Here is a 9,905-nt window from a genome sequence, read left to right as displayed (position 1 = left end):
ACACCCGTGTCCCTGCCCTGCACACACCCACGAGTGCACACACTCACCCACACCCTACCCTGCCCTGCACACACCCGTGCCTGTACCACACTCACCCACACCCGTGTCCCTGTGTTCAGCCGACGCAGGCTGGCAGGTGGAGGTGAGGAGACGGACAGCTGCCAGTCGCCTCACCCGGCTCTCGTGTGTCCACTGTCCCCTTCCCTTGGCCTCCACTCTCCTTTCTCCTCTGGGGCCTGCCAGGCCACATAGGTGTCGTCTGCAAAGACCCCTGTCCTTAGAGTCACAAACTCCTCTCTAAACTGCTGATCGATGTGTTTTTCCGACCGTGAGAACAACTCAAAGCTAGCTACCGCACATTTTAGACGCTCCTTCGCCAGCACCCTAACGAAGTGCGGTGTCTCTGCTCCTGAACCGACTCCAGACTCGTTCCCTGGCCCTCCCGGGCTGGCCAGCCACACTACGCTGTTCGGACAGAGCACACAAGGGTCCTGGCTGGACCCGGAGCCAAGCCGGGTGAGCCGGGTCCAGACCGTGGGGCAGCTTCAATGCCGAGGGAGGGTATGGATTTGATTATTCTATTCCGGGGCCCCCCAAAGCTTTCAGAGCAAGGCTGTGATTTGGACAGAACCAGGAATCTTCTGGAAATCTTGTCGTCTGGCTGTTGCACAGGCAGCTGGCAGGAGAGGGACTCTAGGGTCTGGGCGACATTTCTGAGGGACAGCCGTCGGTGATGGGGAGGACTGACAGAGGAGGGGATGACAGCCCGGCCGTCTAGGGGGAAGCCAACTCCTCTCTCCTGGTCCGGAACGGTCTGTCATTTGCTTGGGACCATACCTGACACAGGCCATTACTGCTGAGATGGGGCCGGCCAAGGCCACGGGAAGGTCCGAGGAAACTTGAAACCAGCATAGCATTAAGCAGACACACAGGCTACCCTCCAGCAGGGCTCTCGGCCGGGCCGGGGTCTCGCTCAGGACCGCCGGAGAAGGGAGGGGCACGGGCTTTTTGTATTTGCGGACGTGGTACTCGCAGCAAACACATTCATGGGGTTTTTTGCATCGAGTGACAACGGTCAGCATTTACTGCATGTTGTGGGAAGTCCAGTCCTGAGCATTTTCTAGCGTATAACTTACATATTCATGTACATGCACGTGTGTGTGTGTGATCACACATACGCTCTTATGTACTCCCCACAGCCCCATGAGGTGGGTACTTTTACAGAGAGACTGAGGCAGAGAAGCAAAGTAGCTCGCCCAAGGTCGCGCAGCTGGGAAGGGGCAGAACCAGCAGCATACCCGGTGGGACTGAGGGGTCTACTTCCCGGAAAGAACGAGGGGCGCCTGGGTGGCGCAGTCGGTTAAGCGTCCGACTTCGGCCAGGTCACGATCTCGCGGTCCGTGAGTTCGAGCCCCGCGTCGGGCTCTGGGCTGATGGCTCAGAGCCTGGAGCCTGTTTCCGATTCTGTGTCTCCCTCTCTCTCTGTCCCTCCCCCGTTCATGTTCTGTCTCTCTCTGTCCCAAAAATAAATAAACGTTGAAAAAAAAAAAAAAGAACGAAACGAGGACACAGTGGGATAGCCCTCTGGCCCCAGCCCCACTGCTGACCCTGACGAGCTTGTCTAGGTCATCTTTTAAATGCACACCCCTCACGGGACACTCTGGGGAGCCATGGGTTTGCGCACTACCTTGCTCGAGGTGATGGTTTCCCATGTTTGTACGTGGGTCAAGTCTTACCAAATGGCACACTTTCATTTTTTTAATGTCTATTTATTTATTTTGAAATTTTTTTAAATTTTTTTTTCAACTTTTATTTATTTTTTGGGGGACAGAGAGAGACAGAGCATGAATAGGGGAGAGGCAGAGAGAGAGGGAGACACAGAATCGGAAACAGGCTCCAGGCTCTGAGCCATCAGCCCAGAGCCCGACGCGGGGCTCAAACTCACGGACCGCGAGATCGTGACCTGGCTGAAGTCGGACACTTAACCGACTGCGCCACCCAGGCGCCCCTTGAATTTTTAATGTTTATTTGTTTTTGAGAGAGAGAGACAGGGAGACACAGAATCCGAAGTAGGCTCCAGGCTCTGAGCTGTCAGCACGGAGCCCGGCGTGGGGCTCGAACTCATGGACTGCGAGATTATGACCTGAGCTGAAGTCAGACGCTTCACCTACTGAGCCCCCCTGGTGCCCCCAAAAGACATGCTTTAAACACGGGCACTGTGCCATATGTCAATGATATATCAATAAAGCTGTTTAAAAAAACTGATAGTACTTACAGGAGATTTAACTCTTTGTAATATTTCTACAGTAACTCGTATTCACCTTATGTGACCCCATTACAATGTTTGAGCATGCTGCATAAAATTCATGATTCATTTCTGAGTCTTAGCACTGCTTCAAGAACTTGGCTGTTGCCTCACAAGAGCAGAGTGCCTCCAGATTAAAGCTAAGAGCTGCAGTGGCTCAAGACACATTTTATAATCTGGCATTCCTGAAAATAGAAAAGTATGCAAAAGCGCTGTTTATAACAAGATAGTGGTTCTTCTGAAATAAAGCAGAAAACAAACGTCTATGTAAACGTGTGCCAATTTTTTGTAAAGCGCACTGCGTAGAGCCTGTTTGGCCTGCCTGCCCACCCAGAGCTCAACAGGACGCAGGCAAGCCCGGGAGACGGCTTGGGTCTAGTTCCACACCACCGCAGCGACGCGGGTTTCGCAATGATGCGCGTCAGAGTGTTTGGTTTGCACTACACTATAGCCTATGAAGTGTGCGAAGGCATTGCGTATAAAGAGCAACGTACACCCCTTGGGGCGCCTGGTGGCTCGGTCGGTTGAGCGTCTCTGACTCTCGATTTCGGCTCAGGTCATGATCTCACGGTTTGTGAGTTCGAGCCCCGCTTCAGGCTCTGCGCTGACAGCAAGGAGCCTGCCTGGGATTCTCCCTCTCTCCCTCTCTCTCTCTCTCTGCCCCTCCCCAGATCGTTCTCTCTCTCTCTCAAAATAAACGTTAAAAAAAAAACCCAGAATGTACATACCTTCATCTAAAAACGCTTTGTTGCTAAGAGAAATGCTAGTCAGGGGCGCCCAGGTGGCTCAGTCAGTTGAGCGTCCGACTTCGGCTCAGGTCATGATCTCATGGTCCATGAGTTCGAGCCTCGCGTCGGGCTCTGTGCTGACAGCTCGGAGCCTGGAGCCTGTTGGCTTAAAGTACCACCACTGAGGTTTGCTGCGTGAACCGTTTCTCTGTAGCAGGAGATGCTGACAGAATTTTACCCCCCAAACTTCTTTGGAAATGAGTTAGTCCTCTGAGGCCGCTTTCTCAACTCTGTTCCTGTGATGTTCTCCTTTCTTCACTGTCATTTCAACAACGGTCCTCAAGGCAACCTCACTGGGACTGGATCCCAGCTCAAGAAACCACGTTCCATGCTCATCCGTAAGAAGCTACGTGCCTGGGGGCGCCTGGGTGGCTCAGTCGGTTGAGCGCCCAACTTCCACTCAGGTCACGATCTCGCGGTTGGTGGGTTCAAGCCCTGTGTTGGGCTCTGTGCTGGCAGCTCGGAGCCTGGAACCTGCTTCAGACTCTGTGTCTCCCTCTCTCTCTGCCCCTCCCCTGCTCATGCTCTCTCTCTCTGTCTCTCAATAATAAATAAACGCTAAGAAAATTTTTTTAAAATAAAAAAAATAAAAAGCAGCTACGTGCCCGTCCGAGTTTCATCCTGAGGTGCAGCAAGTCAGGCGCGTCCTCGGGCCCCACTTGTGCCCCTGGTTCCCTGGCTGCTTCCAGCACATCCGCACTGACTTCCTCCCCAAAGTGCTGAACCCCTCAGAGCCCACCGTGAGGGCTGCGATCAGCTTCTGCCAAACTGCTGTTTGTGTTATTTTGTCTCCTTCCCGTGCACCAGCAATGGCATCTAGGAGGTGAACCCTTTCCAGAAGTCTTCCACTTGGTGTGCCCACGTCCTCAGAGGAATCACTGTCCCGGGCGGCTACAGCCTTGCGAAGTGCCTTTCTCGAGTAACAGGACTGGAAAGTCGAAGCGACTGCTTCAGCCACGGGCTGCGGGGTGGATGTCATGTTAGCGGCACGACAACCCCATCGGTCTCATCGCTCGCCTCCGGCAGAGCCCCTGGGCGCCCCACGTCAGCAGTGAGCAGCCACATTCGGAAAGGGCTCCTTTTCTTCTGAGCAGGAGGTCTCAGCGGTGGGATTAAGACATTCAGTAGACCATGTTGGAAACGGACGTGCGGTCACCCAGCTTTCGTTGTTCCGTTACAGAGCTCAGGCCGGGCGGGCGAAGCATCGTCTCCCGGGCCCCAGGGGAGCCAGTGGACGCTGGCCTCCATTTCGAGCCACCAGCTGCGTTAGCCCCTAACAAGAGAGTCAGCCTGTCCTTTGAGGCTCTGGAGCCTGGCACTGGCTTCTCGTCTCCAGCTACGACAGCTAGACGGCATCTTCTTCTGACAGAAGGCTGTTTCATCTACGCTGGAAATGTGACAGAGGAGCCACCTTCGGTCACGATCTTGGCTGGATCCCCCGGATCACTGCTTCACCTGTCGTGGGGACGGTGTCTGTCCTTGCACCTCAGGGACCAGCCTCTGCCAGCTTCAGACTGGTCCTCCTGTAGCTCCCGCCCTCTCTCGGCCGTCGCAGAGTGGAAGAGCCTCAGGCCTTGCTCCGGATGAGGCTTCAGCTGAAGGGAACATCGTGGCCGGCTGGACCTTCTGTCCAGACCACTCGAACTCTCTCTGCATCGGCAATAAGGCCGTTTCCCTTTCTTATCATCCATAGCCACCGGTGAAGCCCTTTCATTTCCGTCGAGAACTTTGCCTTTGCTGTCACGACGTGGTTCACCGGCACGAAAGGCCCTTCCTCGCTAAACTTAACCTTTTCTAGATTTAAAGTGAGGGATGTGATGCTTGCCCTTTATTTGGACACTTAGAGGCCATTGTAGGGTTACTAACTGGCCCGATTTCAACACTGTTGCGTCTCAGGGAAGAGAGAGGTCTGCGGAGGGGGGAGAAGGCTGGGCAGCCGGCGGTGGGAGCAGTCAGCGCAGCCAACGTTTATCACTAAGTTTGCCGTCTCGCATGGGCCCCGTTCCGGTGCCCCTAAGACGATGACAATACTAACATCAAAGATCACCGGTCATACCTCACCGTGACAAATGGAATAGTACTGGAAATGTCTGAAATACTGGGAGAATTACCAGACGGTGGCACAGAGACACCGAGGGAGGTGCGGTTGGAGCAGTGGAGACGCGCTCAGCGCGGGGTCACCCCAGACCTTCGGTGTGGAAGAAGGCGGTATCTGCAGGGCACAGCAGGGCGGGTGCAGGGTGTGCCCGCACGTCTCCTTCGTGGCTGTCACCACACCGTGTGGCTAGGGGCTGGTCTCCCTGCTGGCTGATGTGAGCCCCACGCAGGCTAGAGTTGGGCTGCTCCCCGTGGGCCTCCCTCGGTGCCGGACAGACAGGCAGAGATGGTCGGTGGCCGCCTTCTCTGCAGCCGTGCGGCCTCACGGGACGCCGGTCTGATGAGAGGACCTCAGGACATCATCTGCAAAGCACAACAATACGCCAGGGAGACCGTTCCCTTACTTTCTTAGTTTTTTCTCCTGAAACAGACCCCCCCACCCCCACCCCGTTACTGGTGGCAGCAGCTGTGGGTGAGGCCGGAGTCCCAGGAGTACGTGGGCTCTTGGAAACTGTAACCCACAGAAACATCAGAAGCTTGGGTTTGGTCCGTTAAAGCAAGGCAGCGGTGGTTATTTCGATACGAATCCCCGGGGCTGGCGCGCTGGCAAAATGGCCCACGCCGGGGGTTACCCAGAGGGTTAGACCCGGGTGCTCAGGCGTGGCAGGTCCGTGGGCTCCTCCGGGGCAGGCACTCCCTTCATGCAGCTGGGTGCTGCTGCTGCCCCACGCGGCTCTGGCACACACGGAGGTGCACGCCGCCCGTCCATTTATTGATGGAAATCAATTCCATCCCATGAGCCCGGCCGTCTGCTGGGCACACACTCAGCACTTGACGTGTGCCCCCCCCATCAATCTTTACAAGAACCCCACGAGGTTGGCGTTCTTGCCCCCCGTGCAGAAGGGGAAACCGAGGCTTGGAGAGAGGGGATCTGCCCAAAGTCACACAGCCAGAGAGAGGTAGGGAAGCCGATACTGAAACAGGGGCCTGGAGAACCCCTGCTATTTTGGGGCCAACAAATTAACATCCTGCCGTTGGAGAGACGCTGTGGCCGCCCCTCGGGGCCCTGGCCCTGCAACCCCTAGGCCCCTGCCGCCTGGCCCCTCTGGCCTTCCGTGGTCTTGGCTCCTGTCCACACTCCTGCTTCTCTTCACGCTCTCGCTCTCCACCAGTTGCTCTTCCTCCCCCCACCTCCTCGAGAGGTTTCTGCACCCTTCCCTCCTTCCGCGCCCTTTCTCTGGGCCAGCCCGCCATCCCCCCGGCCTCTCAAATCGGTGCTGTCAGAGCCCTCCCAGCCACTGCTGGGTTCTGCTGGTCGTCCCCCCAGAACACAGCTCCTGCTCTAAGACTTTCAATGGCTCCCAGGGCCATCGGAGGACAAGAAGACTCCTCCCCACGGGCAGGCTCCGGCACCTCTGTCCCCGCTTCCCGCCCAGTTCAGAGCCTCCCTCCACCGGTGGCACTGTGCTCTCTGCCTCTATTCTGCTGCCCCCCTTGGCGTGGCTCCCCCACCCGTCTGCTCATTTCTGGTGTGTGGTGCTCGTCCCCCCTCCACAAATTCCCTCCTGACCTCCCTCCCCGGGCACAGGTGGCTGTCCCTCTTCAGGAGACCCCGTGAAGAACCCGTTCCCGGTTGACTTTGGAAGAGCAGTTCCTGTGCCCGCTTGGACTCTTCTCCTACCAACCCGGCACTGTGAGTCGGGGACAAGGCCCACTCTGTGCCTCTGGTCGCCTCTCCACCTAAAAGTCTCCTTGGCTGTAAGATGAGGTGCGGAATTGGATCCGTGTTTCCCAAATTTCAGTCATTCAAACGCCACCTGTAATCTCATAGACCTACAAGAAGTCCTTACTTTTTTTTTTTTTTTTAATCTAAATGTAAAGGAAACTTTAAGTTGCTTACTGCGACTGGAAAACCAACGTCACTCACAACAGATGCTGTGATAAAAGTAACCGTGAAAATAAAACCGTAACCGATAAATAAACGTGTAAAGTCTCAAATCCTCCCATGACTAACTACGGGAAACAACCTGCTATCTCATCAGAGGCTTTGTCAAAGGTAAACAAAGACCCTGTTCAAAGGAGTACGGATTTTAACGGCGCGGCAATAGGCAGAAGTAACTGGTGCTCCAGAGGGAGGGAGGGGGCAGGGGCAGGGGCAGGCCCTTACAAAGGGCCAGGGTGGATGCACTCAGACCGGCCGCATCTGCCGGCCGGCAGTTCCTGAAGTGAGGACCCTACTCGCCTCAGAGACTGGGAGACACAGGCCCTGCCCTCAGGTGTTGGGGGGGGGTAAACAGTAACAAGTTTGGGCAGCCTTGAGCTCTCTCACGCAGGCGCTTTGAGGGTCAGTGTCATCTCAGGGATACGGCCTTAGCGTTTACTCAAGTCTTTATAGGCCCAGGTTGAGGCCCAGCTGCGAAGAGGGCTCGGAGAGCTTGGGTAGAGTCCGTAAAGGAAAGAATCTTTGTCGGCCGATTTTGTGGAGACAAAAGGAAAAAGGAAAACAAAATGCCTCAACGTGTTGAAACTACGTACCAGGTGCTTTACAAAATTATGAGGCGGATACTTTTAAAATGATCCCCACCAAAAAATCAAGGAATTCAAGGCTCGGAAAGGTTGACGCCCCTGCCCAAGATCACGCAGCCAGACGTAACAAAGCTGGGATCTGAACTTAGGCCTCACGATTTCCAGCGGCTCTGGCCTCCCACATATGGCCATCGTGACGTGACCCTGGCTGGTCCAGGGTACGTGTCTGGGAGGCATGTGGCACTGGGCAGTGGCTCTCAGCTCTGCTGGCACACTGGAGTCACCTGGGGAGCCTTCAAAGTTCTGATGGAACTGGTCCGCAGTGCAGCCTGGACGCAGGGATTTTCAGAAGCTCCCACGTGATCCCTGCGAGAGCTGCTGGGAGTGAGACCCACTGTGCTTGAAGCCTTCACGGTTATCAACCCGTCTGACCCCTGGAGAGCCCCGCGAGGAAGGCAGGCGAGCAGGTGGCAATGACCGTGGCCTGCGGATGAGCAAACCAGCTCAGAGAGAGGCTAAGCTTCACATCGCAAATAATATCTGCTGGGGGGCCAGGCCCCCTGACCTCCAGCTCTGCATTCTCCGTCCGAAGGTTACTGCTCTAAAGGGGACTAATTGAGAGGAAAAGGCAATGTCTCCCAAACCAGAGAGACAGTTTAATTTTGCTTGGATGTTAAAAGTCATTCCACTCCCCCACCGAACGCGTGGAGGAGGGCAGAGGGCCTGCCTCAGCCACAGGACCCCACACAAGACCAGGGGACCCCAGAGAGGAGAGCCCTCCCTGCCCTGACAGAGTGTTCCACAGTGGGAGCCAAGGCGGCTGGAGCAGGCCTGCAGGTCTCGGATAGCCCTCCTTCTGGGCCTGTTTCTGCCCGAGGGTAGCGATCTGGCTACCAGGTGCCTACAGAGAGCTGGGCACAGCCTGGGCAGGTCACACAGAGACTTGTTATTGTACCCTTCCACACAGGGCCCTGGGCCACCGAGCCCCCTGAGGGTCCAGACACAGGCTCCAGCGCCACCCCCACCCGCAACGTGCACAACACTGGGTCCCTGAGCAGTCCGGCCTTAGTGGATGCGAGACTACTGCCCTCTCTTGGGAGACCTGGAAACGTGGTTACTCACACCTGAAGGGCGTCACTGCCCACATCTGCGGGGTGTCACTGCTCGCCCTTGGAGGACTTCAGGAGTTCCCAGGTGTGCGCAGTGGGGAGGCCCGGTGCGCAGCTGGGGCCAGCAAAGCAGCACCACACATATCCGTAAGGCCTCACGCTCGCCCCTGCCTTGCAAATGCCCCACGGCGAGGGGGGGGGGTGTGCCGGCAGCCGTAGGGTCTCAGGAACTGCACCCCACCCCCTCACGGCGGCGGACCCCGGTCCGCGCTAACCCCCTCAAAGCCGCCGCAGCCCACCTCTGGCCGCTGCGCGCCCCCCTGCCATTACCGCACAGAGGGCGGCCCCACCCCTGGGCGCGGCAGGGCGCGGAGCCCGGCACGACGAAGCTGGCTCAGTCCCACCCCTCGGGGCACGGTTCCCGCCGGCGCGACCCCTCGGGCTGTCTGGTCTTCCGCAGGGCAAGGCGGCGGCCCCGGACGCCCAAGCCCCCTTCCCAGCCCCCAGACATGGCCCGGGGCGGCGATCAGAGCTGGCGTCCCGGGGAGTCGGACGGGCAGCCGGAGGAGCGGACCGCCCAGAACAGCAGGTGGGCCGGCGGGGTCTCGCGGGGGTGGGGTGGGGTGGGGTGGGGCGAGCCCGGGGCGGGGGGCGTCGGGAGTCAGGTGTCCAGTCCAGCTCCTGGTGAGCGGGGGATCCGCAGCCGGAGGCTGGGTGACATAGACGTCGGGGGTCAGGGGCCGAACGAGTCGGGCGCGGGCGCTGAGCACCGGGTGAGTCGGACGTCGGGGATCCGGCGTCCAGCTCCGGGCGAGCCGAGGGCTTCGGGGGCGGGGCGAGCCGGGCGCGGTGGCAGAGCACCAGTGAGTCGGCCGTCGGGGGTCGGGGTCGGGGTCGGGGTCCCGGCCGCGCACCCGCTGCCCCGCCCGCCCGGGCGCCGCCGGAACCTCCGCGAAGGTTCTGGGCCTTTGTGGCGTCACCGTCTCCTCGCGGAACCTTCCGCCGGCGCCGAATAAAACCCGCGGCGGAGGCGCCGGAGGCCGAGTGCGGCGGCCCCGGGCGGCGGGCGGCGGGAGCCCA

At 58.1% G+C, this 9,905-nt stretch overlaps 1 protein-coding gene across 1 annotated transcript in view; it reads left to right on the top strand.

Annotated features, from left to right (window-relative positions):
- The first annotated feature begins 9,246 nt into the window (after positions 1-9,246).
- DNAJA4 (DnaJ heat shock protein family (Hsp40) member A4) overlaps positions 9,247-9,905 on the top strand; it is a 14,795-nt gene continuing 14,136 nt past the window's right edge. Inside the window, exon 1 of the mRNA XM_040493426.1 lies at positions 9,247-9,414. Within this exon, the coding sequence (XP_040349360.1) occupies positions 9,335-9,414 (80 nt within the window). The 5' untranslated portion in view covers positions 9,247-9,334. The remainder of the gene's footprint in view (positions 9,415-9,905) is intronic.

This window comes from Herpailurus yagouaroundi, unplaced genomic scaffold, assembly GCF_014898765.1.
Source record: "Herpailurus yagouaroundi ecotype Mexico unplaced genomic scaffold, PumYag 185, whole genome shotgun sequence".
Classification (NCBI taxonomy): Eukaryota; Metazoa; Chordata; class Mammalia; order Carnivora; family Felidae; genus Herpailurus; species Herpailurus yagouaroundi.
Note: the sequence above shows the minus strand (reverse complement) of the source record. Positions and strands in the feature narration are given on the sequence as shown.